The sequence below is a fragment of the Microtus oregoni genome, unplaced genomic scaffold, assembly GCF_018167655.1.
Source record: "Microtus oregoni isolate MIOR12 unplaced genomic scaffold, Mior012 000003F_ref0000135, whole genome shotgun sequence".
In the NCBI taxonomy this organism is placed as follows: Eukaryota; Metazoa; Chordata; class Mammalia; order Rodentia; family Cricetidae; genus Microtus; species Microtus oregoni.
Genome location: NW_024543062.1, coordinates 64,541,128 through 64,562,699, shown reverse-complemented (window position 1 = coordinate 64,562,699; position 21,572 = coordinate 64,541,128). Strand labels below are relative to the sequence as shown.

At 45.9% G+C, this 21,572-nt stretch overlaps 1 protein-coding gene across 2 annotated transcripts; it reads right to left on the bottom strand.

Moving 5' to 3' along the window:
* Positions 1-1,210: 1,210 nt before the first annotated feature.
* Positions 1,211-21,170, bottom strand: Adipor1 (adiponectin receptor 1). Of its 2 annotated transcripts, none has more exons than XM_041648881.1 (8): positions 21,012-21,170; positions 13,659-13,893; positions 10,753-10,869; positions 9,853-10,024; positions 7,868-8,054; positions 5,764-5,951; positions 2,358-2,551; positions 1,211-2,065 (listed from the first exon to the last, which is right to left on the bottom strand). In XM_041648881.1, the coding sequence occupies exons 2-8, from the start codon at positions 13,797-13,799 to the stop codon at positions 1,937-1,939; spliced, it is 1,128 nt and encodes a 375-aa protein (XP_041504815.1). In that variant the 5' UTR covers positions 13,800-13,893; positions 21,012-21,170; the 3' UTR covers positions 1,211-1,936. The 2 variants fall into 2 exon arrangements, with proteins under 2 accessions (XP_041504815.1, XP_041504816.1); XM_041648882.1 differs by lacking the exon at positions 21,012-21,170 and adding an exon at positions 20,609-20,935.
* Between the last annotated feature and the right edge of the window lie 402 nt (positions 21,171-21,572).

Here is a 21,572-nt window from a genome sequence, read left to right as displayed (position 1 = left end):
GGCTAGGGGACACACACTCTGGATAGAATATTACTTTTACAGGGTGTGGTACATGGCTGTAAACCCAGAACTCAGGAGGCAGAGGCAGGAGAATCCAGTTTGAGGCCTGACTGGGCTATGTGGTTATGCAGATCTGGCTAGAGTGAAATGGCTTCTCCTTCTGTCTTTTTTCATCTTGCTGTGTAGTCCTGGCTGACCTGGACCTCACTATGGAGACCAAGCTAGTCTCAATTGATAGCAGCCCAGCTTTTTCTGCCTCCTGGCTGTGGGAAAGAAAGGCATACATCACCATGTCCCCCTCGTCCTTTTGGTTTTAATTTCTATCTCCTGGATTACCACTTGAGACTAAGAAACATTTTGTTTTTTGGTCTACATGAATTGTTTTTCTATTTTTGTTTGTTTGTTTTGTTTTGGAAACAGGAGTTATATAATCTTAGCTGTCCTGGAACTCACAAAGATCCTCCTGCTTCTGGTGTGCTGGGATTTAAAGGTATTACCTTTAATTACCACATCTGACTAAATTGTTTATTTCAAAAGATGACTCGTCCTCAGTTGTACCAACTTTCATGTGAACACACTGTAACTCACAGCTCGGTTGGCTGCTCATTTGCTGAGAATTACCACTAGCTTACGCCACACAATGAACAGAGCCTCTTAATCAGGTTCAGTAGAATTCACAAAGGCATCAAAGACCATCAATTACCCTTTGGTGAGACAATCACATCAAATACAGTGGGCTTTTGTGGGTGGGGTATGTGTGAGGGAGTATAGATATGCAGGCCAAATGACACCTCAGGAGTTGTTCTTCAACCACGGTCCACTTTTTTTTTTTTTTTTTTTAAGACAGGTTCTCTAGCCTGGAAGTAGCTAAGTTAGGTTGGCTGGGAGTGCAGGCAGTGATCTACCAATCTGTCTCCTCAGTTCTGGGATTACAAGAGCATGCCACCTTTCCCTAGTTTTATATGTCAAACATTGAACTGACTGAGCTATTCTCTAGCGGGACACCTCCAGTCGGCACAGCAGTGTTCCTAACCGGGTGTCTGGGTGGTGATACTGTACTAGAGATCAGAAGCTGGAACTGAATTGTGCTTATTCACTGACCACAGAGTCTGTCAGGATGATTCAGATTTGTGTCTCAGTAGAAGCTGGAATCATCTCAAGCTTCAATTATCTGGAGTTGTGAGCAAGCAGTTGAGACAATACACGTTAACTCTTTGAATGCCAAGCGTTGCCTGTACTTTCTTTTATTATCATAATAGTCTTTGAGTCAAGGTACATAGCAATGATAGCAGGTTTCTTTTTAAAGCTTAGTATTAAATATTAAATATCTTCCCCATTTTAATTTTACATTACTCTGCCAAGAAAAAAAAAAAAGGTTTTAAACTCAAGTTATTTGAAGCCTGGACATACTTCCATGATTAGCCGGGCTACATCAAGGCGGGGGCTTTGTTTGTCCTGCCATATAAGCAGGTCTAGGCCCTAGAAAGACGGGACCAGGTTATAATTGTTTTTGAAAAGTGTGCTACAAAAACGGATGGCCTGTTATCAGCCAGGTTACAAAGTAAGGATAGGGGTGAGGGAGGGATATTTTCTTCAAGAAAAAGCAAAACATAATTTCTGAAGAATCCCAGTTCATATTTTTTTTTCCCCAAAATGGCTGGAGGAATGGGTGAAATCTCAACATGAGCTTCATAGTCCTATCTTTGAAGGACTAGCAGTCCTTGCTGAGGGCTGCTGAGGAGGTGGCTCCCAGCCAGGGGATGGGAAGGGGAGGTTTATTGCCCGGTGGCTGTGACAGTGAGCTGAAGCTGACTGGTACTCACTTCTCTAAGGTTTCTTCTAGAAACAGACAACTCAGACTCTCCCTCTTGCTTCAGCAAAGAAGTTATTTTTAAAAGCACTTGGGAAGTTCCTCCTCCACCCTCAGTGGGAAGGCTCAGAGAAGGGAGTCGTCTGTACAGCCACCTTCCAGGCCGTAACGGAATTCCTGAAGGTTGGAGACCCCATAGAAGTGGACGAAAGCCGCTGCCACCACCAGGACGTGGAAAATCTGATGAGACTGGAACTGTGGAAGTAAACAGAGAGCCACCTTGAGGACTGAGAGGAGTGGGAGGAGCACCTGTCTCTTCTGGTCTCCCCTTAAAAACTGTCTGACATCACAGAAGTGATACTTGCTATAGAACATTACAAAAAAACTATGTGAGAGACATCAGGGTTAATTTAGGTTATCCTCTTCCTTCAGACACAATGCACAGTCAAATACTTCATGACCCAAATCTCTCAACATCTTTTACTCAGAGCTTTGGCCTTGGGTCAGTCACTCACCATCACAGGCCCTGCTAAGAGTCATTTCTTACCCATATGTCAAATTTTCCAGGAAAGAAGCGCTCAGGAATCCGAGCAGCATACAGGCCAGCTCCGGTGATGTACATCACAGCCATGAGGAAGAACCAGCCCATCTGGCCCACTGTGGTGGCCTTGACAAAGCCCTCAGCGATTGTAAAGTGCATGGTGGGTACAACACCACTCAAGCCAAGTCCCAGGAACACGCCTGAACAGAACAGACAGGACTGTCAAACAGGAATCACTACATGGAAGGCGCTGCTTCAAATCTGGAATTTATGTATTTATAAAAACTATTTTCTGATGAATATTACAAGTTTAGGGAATGCTGGCAAAGAGGACTGTCAGCAGACAGCTCTTGTAGGCTGAGGGGATCCTGTGCCCTCTTTTGGCCTCCGTGGACACCTGCACACACATGGCTGACAGACTCACACATATATACAAATAAGATAAACAAGGTGGGGTGGAGCTAGCTGGTGGTGAACTCCTTTAATCCCAGAACTTGGGAGGCAGAGGAAGGTAAGATCTCTTTTAGTTCCAGGCCAGCCTATCTATATATTGGGTTCTGGGCCAGCCAGGGCTACCTAGTGAGATCTTTTCTCAAAACAAAATTTGAAAACATAGACACACACTCACACTCGAGGTTCTGTCAAAATCATCTGATGGCTGACCGAGTACGGATCATAGATGGCTAGACTCAGAGGCTGCTTTCCATTAAATCATAGAAGGATGAAGAGATGGCTCAGTGCGTAATAGTGTTTGCTGCTCTTCCAGAGACTTCCCAGTTTAGTTCCCAGCACTGAGGGTGGGCGACTCACAACTGCCTAGAACTCCAACTGCAGGAGATTTGACATTCTCTTCTGGCTTCCACGGGCATGGGCACAAGTACACACTAACAGAGACTTATAATCATAAATAAATGATCTTTTTTTTAAAGGGATCATTAAAACACCTGCACAGGATCAAGCCAGTCAAATTTCAGCACGGATAGGAGAGAGGCTCACAAGTCCCACCACGGAGAAGCTGTGACAGTTGATGGACACTGGTAAAGGCAGTCAGCTTTCTTTTTTTTTTTTTTTTTTTTTTTGCAGTCAGCTTTCTTTAAGGGGTGCAGCCACTGGAAAGTTGTCTAGGCTTCAGTGGATGGCCACATACTCAAGCACATATGGGCACAACTAACTGGACTCAACATGCCATTTGAAAAAAACAAAAAGAAAGGAAAAAGAGGACGTGAAGTTGGATGGGGGACAGGATGGAGAAGGTCTGGAAGGAAGCTGGAGGGAAGAATACATAGAATCAAAATACACTGTATACAAGCATGAAATTCTTAATAAAATTTACATTTTTTAAATTTGTTTTATCTTTGTTTTTTGAGACCGAGTTTCTCTGTGTAGCTCTGACTGGCCTGGAACGTGCTCTGTAGACCAGGCTGGTCTCAAACTCAGATTTGCCTGCCTCTACCTCCCAAGTACTGGAATTAAAGGTGTGCATCACCACTGCCCAGCTACAATTAACATTTTTCAAAAATCATAAAAAGACTGATTTTCTGAGGTTATCTGAGCAGAGAGAAGTTCCAGATGAACAGCTACCTGGGGCTGCAAGGACACACAAGTAACAATGAAGAATGGGCACTGTCCCCATCCTGTCTTCTCTACTTGCAGATGCCCTTGTTTAAACAAAGAGTTGGTGCTCAATTAATATTGCTTGTAGCTGAAGATGAAAAAAACAGCATATGCTGGACAGTGGTGGTGCACGCTTTTAATCCCGGGACTTGGGGGAGGGGGGGCAAAGGCAGGCGGATCTCTGTGAGTTCAAGGACAGCCAGGTTTACAGAGAAACCCTGTCTTGAAAAACTGGAAAAAGAGAGTGAGAAGGGATGGTTGTAGAGAGATGGCTCAGCAGTTAAGAGCACTGGCAGCTCTTTGAGAGGATGAGGATGTCCCAGTACCCCCATGGTAGGTGATCCAATCCTCTTCTGACTTCTACCAACACCAGGCATGCAAGTGGTGCATAGACATACATATGGACAAAAGAACCCTACACGTAAAATAAACTAGAAAAAAAGTTAAGGGTTCTGAAAACTAATAGTAACGGAAAGACTCTAGATGAGGCAACATAAGGAAGATGTCTAAACGCCTGTTGCTATTATATTAGTTGCTACTAATCTTAATGCTTAAGATATTTTATTCACAATTCCTGGTAAAATGCCCCACGGTATGTAAATTTTTTGTTTGTTTATTTTTTTCAGACAGGGTTTTTCTGTAGCTTTAGTGCCTGTCCTGGAACTAGCACCCCCCCTTTTTTTTTTGCTTATTTTGAGACAGAATCTTTTTTTTTTTTAATATTTATTTATTTATTATGTATACAATATTCTGTCTGTGTGTATGCCTGCAGGCCAGAAGAGGGCGCTAGACCTCTTTACAGATGGTTGTGAGCCAGCATGTGGTTGCTGGGAATTGAACTCAGGACCTTTGGAAGAGCAGGCAATGCTCTTAACCACTGAGCCATCTCTCCAGCCCCCTTGAGACAGAATCTTGATCTGTATATAGCCTACACTGCCTAGGAACATATACAATCCTCCTGCTTCACCCTCCCAAATACTGGGATTATGGGCATGAACACCACTCTTGGCTTGGGTGTGTCAAATTTTCATTCCCTTGTCTGAGTGAGAATTCAGTCATTAAAATGACTGTGCTTGATACACATTCCAAACATCCCCCCACCCCAGGGTTTCTCTGTGTAGCCCTGGCTGTCCTGGCTTGCTTTGTAGATCAGGTTGGCCTTGGACTTCTGATCCAGGCACATCAACCTCTTGAGTAACTGGGGTTAGAGTAGTGTTGTTTTTTTTTTTTTTTTGTTGGTTTTTTTTTTGGTTTTTCCAGACAGGGTTTCTCTGTGGTTTTGGAGCCTGTCCTGGAACTAGCTCTTGTAGACCAGGCTGGTCTTGAACTCACAAAGATCCGCCTGCCTCTGCCTCCCAAGTGCCGGGATTAAAGGCGTGCGCCACCACCGCCTGGCTTAGAGTAGTGTTTTTCAACCTGTGGGTCAAGACCCTTTTGGGGGATGTTCAGCATTACTTTCTCATAGGTTACCTAAGACACAGATATTTATATTATATTTCATAACAGTAGCAAAATTACAGTTGTGAAGTAGTAACAAAAATCATCATCCCCCTCTCCCCCCGAAGATAGCGTTTCTCTGTAGCTTTGGAGCCTGTCCTGGAACTCGCTCTCACAGAAATCTGCCTGCCTCCCGAGAGCTGGGATTAAAGGCGTGTGCCACCATCACCTAGCCACAACAAAAATCATTTTATGGTTGGGGGTCACCACACACGAGAAACTGTATTAAAGGGCTGCAGCATTAGGAAGATTGAGAAATGCTGGACTAGAGGCATGCAGCACCAAGCCCAGCTGTACTTACCTGCTCTTGTCTGCCGGTGCTTAGGAGTGGCAAACCGATCCCACTGTGCCACAATGATGGCAGAAATGCCCAGGACACAGACGATGGAGAGGTAGATGAGCCGTGGCTGTGGGGAGCAGTAGAAGGAGTAATAGAGCCAGGGGACAAAGCTCCCCATGATCAGCAGAGCAATCCCTGAATAGTCCAGTCTAAAAACAAGTAACAAAAATCAAGCACATGAACGGGGAGAGATGAAGAATCCTATGGCTCATTACATACTGTTTCCACTGCACCTAGACCAACCCTCTCCAGTCTCCACCTTCTCAATCCTACAGGGGGAACTAACTGGGCTCAACAGGTCATTTGACGGGGGGGGGGGGGGGGGGGGGGGGGAGAGAAGGAGGGAGGGAAGGAGGGAAGGAAGGGAGGGAGGGAAGGAGAGAAGGAGAAAGGGAGGGAGGGAGGGAGAAGGGAGGGAGGGAGGTGTGAAGTTGGGAGGGGACGGTGGGGAAAATCTGGAAGGAAGCTGGAGGGTGGAATAGATAGAATCAAAATATACAAGTATGAAATTCTCGATAAAATTTACATTTTGTTTTTTGAGACCAGGTTTCTTTGTGTAGCCCTGACTGTCCTGGAACTCACTCTGTAGTTCCCGATTCCACAAGGTTAAGCACATTTTACTTTCCAGTAAAAAATTCTCTAAGAAAGCCAAGCATGTGGTGCACACCTGCAATCCTAGCACCTAGAAGGTAGAGGCGGAGGATGGGAGTTCAAGGCTACTCAGAGGATTTAAGGCCAGCCTGGGCTGCAAAAGACACTTCTAGAAATTCTGCCACAGCACAGCTGGTTCCCAGCATGGCACTCAAAAAGAGCTCTGGGTTATTTCCCCAGTCATAAAATCCTTAGATAAGGAACACTGGGGGATTTTTGTTGTTAGGTAGCCTATGCTGGCCTCCCATTGATTCATTCTCCTGCCTCTGCATACTGAGTGCTGACTACAGTTATGTGCCACCATGCTCGGCATAAGATACTTTTATGTTTTGTTTTGTTTTTTTGAGGCAGGATTTCTCTGAGTAGCTCTGACTGTCCTGGAACTCACTCTGTAGATCAGGCTGGCCTCAAACTCAGAGATCCACCTGCCTCTGCCTTCCAAGTGTTGGGGTCAAAGGTGTGTGTCACCTCACCCAGCTGGTGCTGATACTTTTGCCTGTCCTGTTCTTACTGACTTTTCCCTTTAAATTATTTATTTGTGTGTGTATGTCTGAGTATGGAGACTAGAGTTGGCTCTTACTTTCTACATGTGGGTCCCAGGACTGAACTTGGGTTATGGTGGCAAGTGCATTTATCCACTGAACCATCTGACCAACTCTCCTTTGGAGTGAGTCTTGCTCTCTATCCCCGGCTGACCTGAAATTCATGATGTAGCCTGAGCCGGCCTGAAACTCCCAGCATTTTCCTGCCTTAGCCTCCTGAGGCTCCTTTAGGAGTTCAGGCTTGTCTCAAATTTCTGTGCTCTCATGGTCCTCCTGTCTCAGCTCACCGAGTAGCTGAGAACAATCCCACTTTGCTTGCCACTGACCTAGTGTTACTCAGAGAAACAAAATAATCACTAAGAAAGCATGAACAACCACCACTACTCAAGTAAACAGAACCCCATGCTGAGTTGGGGACAGTGACTGAGCCTGACAGGCAGCAGATCTGATGTGTCTAGCAATGCCTGGCCAGCAAAGATAAGCTTTTCGGGGGGGGGGGGCACTAGTAGTATGAAGCACAGACTGCCTGCCACACACCACAGGCTGAGCCAAAGATAAGCTAGTGTTATGTACACGGTCTTGAGAGCAACCCAGCGACACCTCAAGTTTCACAAAATACAGCACTGTTTCAGTAGAAAATCTATCCCAGGACTGGTTTCCATCTGCTGGGGATGTTGTGGGAAGTTTATCATGAAGTTTTTACAAGAAAAACTTCATCATCTTGTCATAACAACAGACGAGGAAACTTCACTTCCTTGGGCACAATAGGGATTCATTAAGAGTTTGTTACAGAGGCTCCAAGTACCTGCTCAGCACGGGGACAAGATGTGACAATAATGCACATGGTTTTCACTACTGCTCTTTCAACTTACTTAGAAAAAGTCCGTGAGACTTTCTCTGAGTGACAATAGACGGTGTGGAAGAGCCAGGAGAAGCTGAGGCAGAGCACCGCGCCGAGGAAGAACATCCCGAACACCACCTTCTCCTGCAGAGGGGCCATGAAGTACATATTCGGTCTGAGCATGGTCAAGATTCCCAAAAAGAGGAACAGCACGAAACCTGCACAAGGGAAAAGGAAAAACAAACCCTGAGGAAAAGTGGAACGCAGCAGCATGACAGCTGATGTGTCTACCAGTAAACAGGAGCATCAGCCTCGAGAACTGCCATCAGGACAAACACAGCTCATTTTTATTTTCATATTTTTGGTTTTTTGAGACAAGATTTCTGCCTCTGTCTCCCGAGTGCTGGGATTAAAGATGTGGGCCACCACCACCTGGCAAGACATTTTATCTTTGAGAGAGGGTCTTGTGTAACCGTGGCCGGCCTCCAACTCCTTATGTAGCTAAGGATGCTCTTTCTCATCTTCCTGTCTCCAACTCCGAGTACTGGAATTACCAGCATGTACCACCATGCCCAGTGTACTTGGTGCTAGGAATCAAACCCAGGGCTTTTTGAGGCCAGGCATACCATCAGCTAGCATACGTTCTCAGGTCACGATAAAACCATTCTGTGAGATGTTGGCATTTTGTTTTTACAGTGGCAAGTTAGAAAAGGAGTTCTCACCACAAGAACGTTCTACCAGGAATCCAATAGAACATATAGTATCATTTTCTCCTGTTTTGGCCCTTCTACCCTGTTGTAAAGATCAGCAATCAAATGTCAATTAAGGTCAACAGTAATTTAAAGGCAAGGCTCCTGATATCAATTATTCAGAGAAACTTTATTCTCTCCTCATGGACAAACACTACAGAATTCCTTGGCACGTAATACTTTTTTAGTTGTTTTTTTGTTTTGAGACAGGGTATAGTGGTTTGGAAGAAAATGGCCACACTGGCTCTCAAGGAATGACACTATTAGGCAGTGTGGCCTTGTTGGCGGAGTCTCAGATGCTCAAGCCAGGCCTAGTCATGCTCACAATCTCTTCCTGCTGTCTGTCTACCCAGATGTAGAACTTTTGGCTCCTTTGCCAGCATCATATCTGCCTGTGTGCTGCCATGCTTCCCACTACGATGACAATGGATTAAACCTCTGTACTGTAAGCCAGTTCCAATTAAATGTTTCCCTTTATAAGAGTTGCTGCAGCCGGGCAGTGGTGGCGCACGCCTTTAATCCCAGCACTCGGGAGGCAGAGGCAGGCGGATCTCTGTGAGTGAGGCCAGCCTGGTCTACAGGAGCTAGTTCCAGGACAGGCTCCAAAAAGCTACGGAAAAACCCTGGCTCGAAAATCAAAAAAAAAAAAGAGTTGCTGCAGTCATGCTTTCTGCTCGTAGCAACAGAAACCCCAGCTAAGACACACATCTGTAATCCCAGCACTTTAGCTTCTGTGGGTTTGAGTCCAGCCTCATTTACATAGGGGTTTTAGGCTGACCAGAGTCACATGGTGAGACTCTGTGTCTTAGTTATGGTTTCTATTGCTGTGAAGATACACCATGATCACAGCAACTCTTATAAAGCAAACGTTTAATTGGGTGATTTACAGTTCAAAAGTTCAGCCTATTATCACCATGGTAGTAAGCATAGCAGCACACAGGCAGACATGGCACTGGAGAAGGACCTGAAAGTTCTACATCTGGATAGGCAGGAAGAGAAGAGAATGTGACAAAGGGCCTTGCTTGAGCATCTAAGACCTCTAAGCCCACCCCCAGGGATACACTTCCTCCAACAAAACCACACCTACTCCAAAAAGGCCACACCTCCTAACAGTGCCACTTCCTGGGAGTCTGTGGGGCCATTTTTTAAACCACTACAGTATGCACCACCACCAATATAAGACTAGAGTTCTTGCTGAGAATGTTGCTCAGTGGTACAGCACTTGTCAATAAAAATTGGATTTTTTTTCCTAATCTAAATCACTCACCAAGCAGATGGGTCCAGATGTTGCCAGTTTCTGTGTGGATGCGGAAGATGCTCTTGAAGCAAGCCCTAAAGGAGGGCATAGGTGGTCTGTGGCCGTGTAACAGGTAGTCATTGTCTTTCAGCCAGTCGGGAAGCACATCATACGGGATGACTCTCCAGCGCCCCTCCCAGACCTGTAACACACACGGCACCTTTAGATGGGCCACAGGGAAGGCTGGGCTTTCTGAGAATACCACACTGCAGAAGAACATGTCTAGGAGGCTGTCACTCGGGCTTCCGATGGTCCCACGTCACAATAAAATAAGCCTGGACTTGGAAATCCCGAAGATGGACAAAACACTACTAGCAGGGTACTGATTCATATTTTGACCAGTTTATGGTGAACCCCCTTTAGGCCTCTTGAATTTTCAAAATTATTATAATGGGAGAAAACCATGAAACTATAGACATGGTTTTCATAAACACAAATCCTCCATCTGATGTTCTCCCAGAGAGTAGTCCCTTGGTCTTCTGCTCCTCTGTCCCCGTTTATATTCTAAGTTCTTACAGGCTAATACTACATCCTATAAAGCAGGAATTCTTTTGTTTGTTTGTTTTTTGAGACAGGGTTTCTCTGTAGCTTTGGAGCCTGTCCTGGAACTAGCTCTTGTAGACCAGACTGGCCTTGAACCCACAGACATCTGTCAAAGCAGGAATTCTTTCTTCTTTCAATAATGTATTTAATTTGTATGTATGTATGAGGGCATACACGTTCAAGAGTGTACATGTGAAGATCAGAGGACAACTTGTGGGACTGAACTAAGGTCAGCAAGCAAATGTCCTTCAGCCCAGATAAGCTTGCCAGTTAGAACCATCCCAGACAAGCCTGATCCCCGTTTCCCTTCCCAGGTCTAGGCTGCACCTTATATACAAACTCCTCCATCTTCTCCATGGCATGGTGGGCTTGCAGAGGAAGTGTTAGTACCCGCACCTCCTCCTCCTCTTCCTGAGGCACTGGGCATGTCTGTTCTTCTTCAGCCTAAGGACGACAAACACACAATCTAGACATCGTCTCTGAACCTGAACAATTTCTGAGGAGGTCCAGAGCAGCTCAAACTCAAGGCATTCCACCCAGCCTCTTTGTAAAGCCAAGGCTTCCTCTCCCAAACATGACACTGCCTGAGACTCTTACTTCGTCAATACTAGAGTGTAAGCTCTATCTGGCACAGACAGAGACTGGCCTTGGAAGGACACAGGCTTAGTGCACTAGCCCTAGATTGTATTCATCTTAATTTAATCTCATTACTTAAATATTATTTCAGGTACATGTTGCCTTAGATATATCTGTTCTCTTAAAATATATTTTTTTATTTTAGTGTGTGTGTATGTACACATGTCAAGGCATACAGAACTCAAGACAACTGAGGGAGTTGATTCTTTCCTTCTGCCATTTACGTTCCAGGGGTCAAACGATCAAACTCAATTCATCAGGCTTAGGAACAAGCACCTTTACGGAGCCATCTTCCAGCCCTCATTCTCTCCGAGGACAAGTGGTCCACAACTTTCCCTAATTTCCCAAATAGTCTTATAGTCTTATCTTCCAATCTACTAATAATTTATCTATCTATCTATCTATCTATCTATCTATTCCTCCTTCTCTCTCTCTCTCTCTGATAGGGTTTCTTTCACTATGTAGTCCTGGCTGGCTTGGAACTCATTATATAGGCCAGGTTGGCCCCTCAACCCAGGGTGATCCACCTGCCTTTGCTCCTAAGAGCTGGGATTGAAAGTGTACACAATCATGTTCAGCTCCAGTCCACTGACTTTCAAAACAAAACAAAAAAAGATGCCTTAGTGATTACATTGACAATCTTATTTGTTGCTCTCCGATCACTTACTCTGGGACTGCTCTCATGACAACTGTGGCCAACTGTGACAGCATATACTTTGAATCCCAGAACAGGGAGGGGATCACTGTGGTTCGGAGGCCAGTCTAGTCTAAAAGGTAAATCAGTAAGCTCCAGGCCAGTAAGAGCTACATAAAACAACAACAACAAAACCAATAAAATAAAAAGGGGAAATGGCTCAGTGGTTAAGAAAACTTAATTGCTCTTCCAGAGGACTGGAGTGCAGTTTCCTGGCATGGCAGCTCACAAATCCTGCAACTCCAGTTCTAGGGGATCTGATACCCTCTTCAAGCCCCCAGATTCTTGCATGCATGTGGTGTGTGTATGACACACCCACCCACATAAAATACATATTTTCTTAAAAAGTCAAAGTGTCAACCATTTTGAACCCAAAGCAACTCCCAGGCATGTGGGGCCTCGGATCTGGTCCACTCATTCCTGGGCCAGCCAAGTGCACCCAACACAGCAAACTTTACTTACTTACTTATTTAAGGCAGGGTCTATGTAGCCCAAGCTGTCCTGGAACTCAATATGTAGACCAGGCTGTCCTGGAGCTCACAAAGATTGTCCATCTCTGCCTTCTAAGTGCTGGGATTAAAGGATTAAAGGGATGAGCCATACACCCGCATAAGCACAGCAATTTTTGTTGCTGAGGCTATTTTTGAGAAAAGGTCTATATAGCCCAGGCTAGGCTCAATTTGCAATCCACTTGCCTCAGTCTACCAAATTTTGAAATTACCAGCATATGTTACCATGCCTGGCTCCCAGGATAGTACTGCCCACCAGCACTCAGGAGGCAGACACAGGCAGACCTCTGGGTTCGAGGCCAGACTGGTCTACAGAACAAGTTTCAGGACAGCTAGGGAAACAGAGAAATCCTGTCTCAAAAACAACAACAACGGAGTGAGAAAGGGAGAGGGAGACATTGATGGGGTCTGGCTGCTCACCCTCTGGGATGTCCTCACTTTCCCTGTGTGAAGACCCTAATCCCTCTTAGATTCTACTGTGCAGATCACAGCCTGCTCACCCCAACATCCATTTTCCTCTTCTCCTAAGGAAGAAAGTCCCTAGGTTAAAGGGTGGCGATCCCCCTAAGACACGTCCCAGCCCTCCCATGAAGAACATGACTGAGGTCTGCCTGGAGGGCCACAAGGTCTTTCCCCTTATTCTTTTTTTTTTTCTTTCAGGTTTGCTTTTTGAGACAGGGTTTCTCTACGTAGCTAGCCCTGGCTGTCCTGGAACTCACTTTGTAGATCAGACTGGCCTCTAACTCATAGAGACCCCATTTGCCTCTGCCCCGCCTCCCCCGAGTGCTGGGATTAAAGGCCTGCGCCACCACTGCCCAGCTCCTTACTCATTTAAAGAGGAAGGAGTAGAGCCATTCCTCTCACTCCCCTTTCCTCCTTCATAATGCAGGAATGTTCATGTGAAGGGAGACACTAAGAATTAGGACCGATCTGGCAGTGGTGGCACACGCCTTTAATCCCAGCCCTTGGACAGCAGAGGCAGGAGGATCTCTGTGAGATCAAGGCCAGTTTGGTCTACATGGCGAGTTCCAGGACTAGGAAGAGGAGAGGGATGTGATGGGGAGCCTCCCCATCAGCTCTGGACTGCTTACTTCCAGGATCCTTCTATCTGAAAAAGTTCCACTAGTCAAGCTTGACTCATGTTCACTTAGTGATTATTTTATTTCAGTTCTGCTGGACATTGGGTTTACAAAGGTACAGGGTGCTCTTCTGGGAAATTAACTCCCCAAAGTTCACAGTGAAATAAAAATATCTATAAGTGAGCACAACAAGGCTTGCACGGAGCTATTCCCAGGGTGCTGTGGTTACTGTAGAAGTAAGGTGAGATCTTAAACAATAGGCTGATGGGGCTCAGGAGGGCGCTGGGCAAGGCAACAACTCTGGAAGCAGCCTACCTTTGCTGGGCTGGTGGCTGCCCGCTTGCCCTTCTCCTCCAGCAGGGGTCCCAGTTCAGCCAGTTCCACCGTGTCAGTTTCTCTGTTACCAGAAGGAGCCCCATTGCCCTGTGCCACCGCAGGCCCTTTGTGGGAAGACATCTGGCTGGTACCTCAATACCCTGCAGCTTCAGCTTGAGGAGAGGTTTGGGTCTCTCAGCCCCAGGGGGCAGAGATCTTCCTGTGATGGTAGACACTGCAAACACAAACATGAGGGGTGTTGGCAGCATGGAATTCATTTCTGTAATTAATTCTACACTGAATATGACACAGCTAATCAGCGTAGCTACACTAATTGTCAGGCTAGCTCTCTGTTTAAATGAAATCTGCTGTCTGCTTTAGAATATTATGCTTCACTAGGAACAGTAATCTCAGATCTATACATATATAAAATCTCATATACATTTATAATCTCATTATATACATAGTTTTCTTTCCCTTCACAGGTTTTATTGTTACTATACCAAACTGTCACCAACACAAAATGGGTACCCACCCTGAAAGGCTCTCCCACAGGAATGGCGCACATTTAAAGAGAAAAGAAATGCCCACCACTGCTCAAATTCTTTCTCCCCATGAAAGGCCTAGATGTGAAATCAACAACAAAAACAGAGATTTGCCGTAGACTATACCCGTTACTGTCTAACTGGTTGTTTCATTGCAATGTACTCAATAAATCCATTTTCTTCTTTTGGGGGTGGGGGGCTTGAGATCAGCCTCACAGTGTAGCCCCAGTTAACCTGGAACTTGATATGTAAACCAGGCCAGTTTCAAACACAGAGATCCACCTACCCTTGCCTCTGGAGTGCTGAGATTAAAGGTGTTTGCCACCATGTCTAGCTTTTTTTCTCTTTTATGTGAAATACACATCTGGCTACAATTATTAAAAGCTCACACAGGTTTGGTAATGCATTAAATGCCAAGTGAACGCCTTTGGCCTTTATCTACATACACCTGCACAAGTGTGCCGTGCGTGGCTGTACTCAGGATATGCTCACTGGTTGATTCTTCTGCAAAATCTACTAATGTTTTGAAGGTTACAGTCAGGTTCCAGGCTCTAATAACAAGCTTTCATCACACTTCTCTAACAGAAAACAATGACTTACCTGGAAGCAGGAAGCCGAAGACGAGGAGGCACCCCAAGTTCACCCTCTGCCACACACATACCTAATCACCAGCTCTGCAAGAGCATGTCCCGATCACCAGAGCCCATAAACTTAAGCCCCACTCAAATGACTTTTTTATAAACTAGATACAGCATTCAAGATCATTTAAGGAAATCAGAACTCAGTCTTCCCAGAAAACTCAAACATTGTAGGATTTTCTGCACTGGACTTGCAGTGTTTTCAAATTAGGCTTCAGGGAGATATAAATGATATAAAAACGGAAAGGAATGTTTCCAAAGATTCCTACTATGTTGTAAATTACCAAGCCTTCCTTCTTCCAGAGACAAGGCCCTTGTTACTCATAGCAACAGCCCTAGTCAGAATAATAATACAGGACAATGTAGAAAAAACAGAGTGGGTTGTATGACGAGAGAGGAATTTAAACTTAAGAGCCTGACTCTTTCATGTTGAGACACAAACATGACTATTCCCCAAAGACACACTGCTTCACCCATGGCAGCTCACTATATAAACAAACATCTTTGCATCTGTATTAGTTTTTACCCAAGAGTAATCTCAGCTCCCTCAAAGAGATTATAATTAGGTATATGTAGGGTATGGTAATTCTTAGGTATCAACGACTAGATTAAGAAGCATCCAGATAGTTGGCAAAGCATTCTTTGGGGTGCTGGGTTTCAGAAAGACACTGCCATTGAATTTAGTGACCCAAGAAAGGAAGACCTGCTCTCACCCTTGGAAGGGAACATCATCCAACTGGCTGCCCCTAGGCAGAACAAAACAGAAGAAAAGTGACCTTTTGAAGGGGTATGGTGCCTTTAATTCAGCACTCGGGAGGCAGAGGCAGAGGCAGGAGGATCTGGGTGAACTCAAGACCAGCCTGGTCTACATAGAGTTCCAGGCCAGCCAGAGTTACACAGTTACACTCTCTTAGATAAATAAATAAACAAACAAATAAGTTTAAAGTGTTCTCCTTTAAGTGACGGAAGCTTCCTGTAGGCAGTCAGAACTCCAGGCTGGCCTTTGGACTCTGGGACAAGCAGCCTCGGCCTCCAGCATTCAGCCTTCATTTGGTAATCACACCACTGCATTCCCTGGTTCTCTAGCTTGCAGATGGTCTATTTGGAGAGTTAATCTCCACGCTCAAATGTCTGTACCTACCTACCTGCCTACGTGCTTCCTACTGGTTCTGGAGATGTCTGACTAATATTTTAATCTGCCCTCAGGTGAAGGCATCCTCCGAACTCATGTATCATCCTATGCTTAACACACACACAAAGCTGAAAGAGTCAAATCTAGTTACAGTAAGACACAAACAATAACTCACTATATAGCACACCTTTATGTCAACACAGCCAGTTCTTCCCCCTTAAAGTGTGCAAGACTGTGACAAGACATTTGCCAACATACACACAATCGCAGTCAACACTTGAGCTCAAGAGGAACAGGAAACTGGAGGCCCCTGGAAACCTCAGTGGATAAGCAACTCACATGAAAAGAAATATTGGGAAATCGTAACTGCTGATCTCAAAATATACTTCTTCAAAGGGAAGTCCTACGGAATAAACAGTTCTCAGAGATCAACTCATAACACTGAGTAGCAAACAACAAACAGCTTCAGTCATCTTTGAGAAGTCTGAAAAACAGGGCACACGAAACTACCAGTCACAGCAGGCAACCAGGGAAGAAACTAAAACAAACGTGCCCACGTTCTGGAACACAGTAATACATGGGTCCTAAAATGATCCAATTCTTGTCTGAATCTGTATTTCAAAATGAATGAAGGGGGTACAATACAGCCAACCAACATGTGCTTTACCATCATACCAATGGTCAAGGTTTGTGCCTTTTTTCTCTATTGTGGGGCTGGCTTCCTCTCATCCTCTTCCCCAGAGTAAGCCTTCTCATTCACTGAATACTTAACAAACTTATTTAGTAGGACAAGGTCCTGTGTAAAACAGAAATTGAACAGGTTCTATCACTGTCTTTGTTATAATCAGATGGCTTAAGTTAACTTGTGACATGTCCACATTAAGTGACATGATCTCACTGCTCGAGAACAATGGTCACACACTTAATTCAGTTGAGTGCTGTTTAAATCTTCCACAAGAGGCACAAGGATAATACAAACTTTAAGTTGTACAGTAAAAGTCCAAAGATCAGAAACAGAATCCAACTTGGTGGTTTTACTCGTTTCTTTAATTGACCATAAAAAGTTTTGTGACTTCAAATCCTTTGGACAAAATGTTATTATCTTTTCGTTTCAAATCACTTGACTCTACTGATCCTGTCCAGCTCCTCTGTCACTAGCCCCTAGCCCCTCCCATCTTCTTAGTCTTGAAACCTGACAGCCATCCCAGTGAGCTCACAATGAAGCCCTCAGCCACAACTCATCATACAAAATATATCATCATGCATTAATGTACATACAATGAAGGTCAATGGAGATCATGTCAGCATAGTGAGAAAAGTCCATTGTCCAGTTTGGTCTTCTAAACTGTAGCAACACAGAGACAGGTAAGGAAGAGAGGGATCTGAGGTCTGGCAAGAAAAGAGAGCAGTAACACTACGCCTTGAAAATAACATTGCTGTATGGTGGACCAATCACCAACAACAGGGAATTAGAAGTGTCTTAGTCTGTTAATTTAAATTCAACACAAACCCCTAAGGTGCTAAGACTGATTCCAGGAGACTTAGGAGAACCAAGATGCAGTTCAACTATCTGTCTGCACTCTATGTCCTTTTGCATTTTAGAAGAAACACCTTTCCTCTCAAATGGGCCACACCCAACACAGCAAATTATAATTGAGCCAAACTCAAGAGTGCATTTTTGTTGGGATTTCTTCAACTCAAGCTAATAAACTTTACCACTAAGCTTCCCAACTGGATAAACGTAAGCTATTATAGAGTAAAGCTGTGGAGGAGAGGCATTTGTGCTCCTACGAACAGGATAATCCTGCACCAAACTTGGGAGAAAAAGTTGAGTTTTAATCACCGGCCAATTAGCTGAAGAGTTTCCCTTAGAGATTTGACAATAATTCTCTGAAGGCAACTTCCAAGTTTTCTAAGCTACGACACACACTTTCCCTGCAGCCAAAAGCTCAGAGGGGCCAGGAGATTTGACCTAAGGTTCTAGAAGACCAGCCTAGCAGTCCAGCCAGAGACCCATTTCTCCTCTAAGTCGCCTTTGTTAGGGAGGTTAGTAGTATCATAGCTCTACTGGGGAGAAATGAGTCAAGGCGAAGGTCAATGCTTGGCATTACCAACCACAGTAATGGGGCCTGCTCTTCATTTGATGCCAAGTGTCACTGACTCAGAATCCGAGGGGGAAGCAAGTCACAATCTAACTTCCTCTGTAGCTCTGCCAGTTAAAACTACCCCAACGGAAGAAAACAGGTCTTTTAAATCTCAGAGACAGGTAAACTTTCCTAAATCCAGCTCCAACCAAAGGAGGAGGAGGACCAGCTGGGGGATTTTCATGTCACCACTCCAACTCTTTTGAGACAGGGTCTTGCTAAGCAATCCTGGCTGCCTTGGGACATCCTATGTAACCTAGAGTCTAGGTCTAGAAACACTGGCAATCCTCTTGCCTCAGCCTCCTAGATGCTGGGATTACTTACAGGTATGTACCCATGCTCGGCCAGCTGCTGTTTTAGAATCAAGCACATTCCAAGTATTTGGTTAATACAGTTGCACAAGATAGCACGCACTCTAACCTGTGCACCCGCAAATTCACTTTAAACAGTGCACCCCTAAAAACCCACTGAAGCACAAGGAAACTGGTTGGCACTTGCTACCACTCATCACCTGGAACTGGTTTGGCTAGAGAGTATCTCAAGATCTCTGCGATTCAAGACAGCTACAAACTTCATAAACATTAGTCACACCCCCAACATTTCTGAGCAGCAAAAATGGGACCAAGTTCAGCATGGTAATCTGATGAGCAGATTGGGGACAAAGGGACATTAAGGACAAAATGTAACAAGTTTGATGAGAACCAGCACCAGACAAGAAAAACATCATGTTACTTAATAAAGCTCCTAGATATGAAGATGACACAGCCCCTGGGAGTGACAAGTCGATGGGCAGATAGAGCAGCAGGGCTGTGCCAGAGTTTCAGCCCAGCTTTCCACTCCTCCCTACAGAAGCAGAGAACTACTCACTGGCCCCAGCAAAGGGTAAGTTCCGTCCTGTAGTCTGAGAATATCTCCTGAGCACTCCGGAATGCACAGTTCTGGCAGCAGAGAGAAGGCGAAGCAGAGTAACGAACTTGGGATGGTTGCTGACCGCCTCTAACGAGGAGTTACCGTGTTGCAAGCCAAGTTAGAGTCAGCTTGGTGGTTAACAGCACTTGTTGCTTTCCAGAGGACCCTGGCTTAATACCCAGCATTTGCATGCTGGCTCAGTTCTGAGGGATCTGATTCATCTTCTGTGGGCATCAGGCGTGCACATGGTGCACACACATACATGCAGACCAAACAGTTGTACACATAACATCTTTTAAATTAAAAAAAAAAATTAGCCGGGCATAGTAGCATACGCCTATGATCCCAGCATCCAGGAGGCAGAGGCAGGTGGATCTCTTTTGAGTTAGAGGCTGAGGCCAGCCTGGTCTACAGAGTTCCAGGAGAGCCAGGGCTGTTACACAGACAAACCCTGTCTCGAACCACCCCTAAAAGAGGGGGGTGTTAATCAAATAATTTTCTAATAGCATCACTATAAAGCTCACAAGTGCTGGAGAAACCTAGAAGCATCACTTTAGTTGAAATGATGAAGAAAGCTTTGTAGAAGTAGTTTAAGATTTGATAGGTACAGATAGTAGCAGGGCATTCTGGGAAGGCACAGGAATCTAAAAGAGGACGTGGAGAAGCAAGGCACCCAGAGCAGTGAATAATTCATTTTTCCATCAGGGAGTCTTAGAAAAACAAAACGAGTCACCCCGAAGAGATAGCCTAACACCCTATTGAAGGTGGCATACTATGTTGACAGGCAGTGGGGGCCAATTAGCTCAAGGCTGCTTCCTAGGATTCTCTCTGACATGCAGCTAGTAGTCACTCATTTACTTCTTCCCCAGGAATCGTGTGATTTCTGGGCTACGGTGAACACAACCTGAGATTCTACTCCGCAAGTAGGAGCAGCTTTGTGAAGGTCCACACCAAAGTCCAATGCTTCATAGATAACACCAGCATTTTAAGACTGCTTTCTCAAGGACCCATCACTAAACAGAACACAGAAACCACTTCTGGAATAAAGAAATGTAGTGGCTGCAAGCCGGAAACCCTGACATTGCAATCTATTCAGCGCCATCCTATCTGAATGCCTGCAGCAAAGTGCTGCTGTAACCCCCAGGAACAGCGGACGCATCATCACCGTCTGCCCCGCACTATGAGAAGGCAAAGGCAGTAAACACTTCCCAACACCACTTTGGTTAGGAAAAGAATCAGCCATTCCCATCTTCGTTTGATTTACCACGGCACTGCAATTGCTGGGTTCTTTGGCCCGTCTGCTAAATACTCGAGGGAAATAATCTGATTAATATATCAGATCCCAGGGCCTCTTAGCGCTCCGCTGACATCCAAAACTGTGTAAACGGAAATTCGTCCAGCTTCTTCTTCACCCACGTAGCACCAGAAACCGAGGGACAGCCACTTTATTTTCTTAAAAGCAAGTACTAGAAGACCCAAATTCTCAAACAAAAAAACCGTCTCTCAACCCTAGATTTCTGAGATGAAATCTGGTTCTTTCCCAACACTCTCAGCATCTGTTTACATTCTAGCTGAGTATTACCTTAGGCCTGTCGACTGTCCATCAACTTCCCCTCCAACTCTATTCAGGAGGGATCCCGTCACGTTTGACCTGCGGATGGCTGTGGGGCCTTAGGATTCCCGACCACCCGGGGCCGGTGCTCCCACACCCAACTCGGCAGGCTCAACTCCGGGGGTCGCCAGCAGGGCTGGAACGCGGCAGTCTCCCGCGCGGCTGCGAAGGCAGCACTCCGGGACTGCTGGGCTCCGACCGCGGCGAGCAGCCCCCCGAACGGAGGCGGCGCGCGGTGGGAGGGGCCGGAAATGTTTACCGCGGACTTGACGGAGGGCCGGACGGTGAGCAGCGATCCAGGGGCGGGCCACTCCCGGGCAGTCCCCTCCAGAGCCTGCTGGGCCCGCGCCCCGCCCACCCGCGGGACACTTACGGCCTGGCTGGCTGCTCTGCTGGGGGCCGCGGGCCCGGGCGCTACATCCCGCGGCGTTGGAGGTGGCCTGCGGCCGAGGGGCGCCCGATCCTCAGCGCCCTGCCCGCGCCGGAAGGGCCGCGCGACCTCACGGCGTCACCTCCGCAGCCGCGTCACCTTCCCGGCGCTACCTCGCCCCTCCGATCCAGGCATTCCTGCGCGTGCCAATCACCCGCCAGCTCCCGCGCACGCCCCGCCTCGCCTCTGTTCTAACCAATAGCTCGCCCGGGCTGTCGCAGCTTGGCCTCACATTGGCCAACCGCAAAAGCTGCTTCTCCGACCACACACACTGGGCGCGTGGTGGAAAAGGGAGCCGGGAGAATTAGAGCGGACCCTGGGAAGGAATGCTGAATTTCCCACCCTACTTCCTAGCTTTTCAGCTCGGAACCCTTTTTTTTTTTTTCTTCCCTCGGTGTTGGGAATTGAATCTCTGAGCAAGCCCTGTACCATTGAACTACATCTCTAGCACCGAAACACTTCATTTTTGTTTTAAGAAAATATTTAATTCTGCCACCCAGGTTG

Bases quoted from the DNA above. Each gene is read 5' to 3' on its own strand.
- Adipor1 (XM_041648881.1), bottom strand. From the start codon at position 13,799: ATGTCTTCCCACAAAGGGCCTGCGGTGGCACAGGGCAATGGGGCTCCT. The intron at 8,055-9,852 runs GTGAGTGATTTA...TCCCTTGTGCAG, and splicing joins CATCTGGACCCATCTGCTTG to GTTTCGTGCTGTTCCTCTTT. The intron at 2,552-5,763 runs GTAAGTACAGCT...TGTTCTGTTCAG, and splicing joins GCACCGGCAGACAAGAGCAG to GCGTGTTCCTGGGACTTGGC.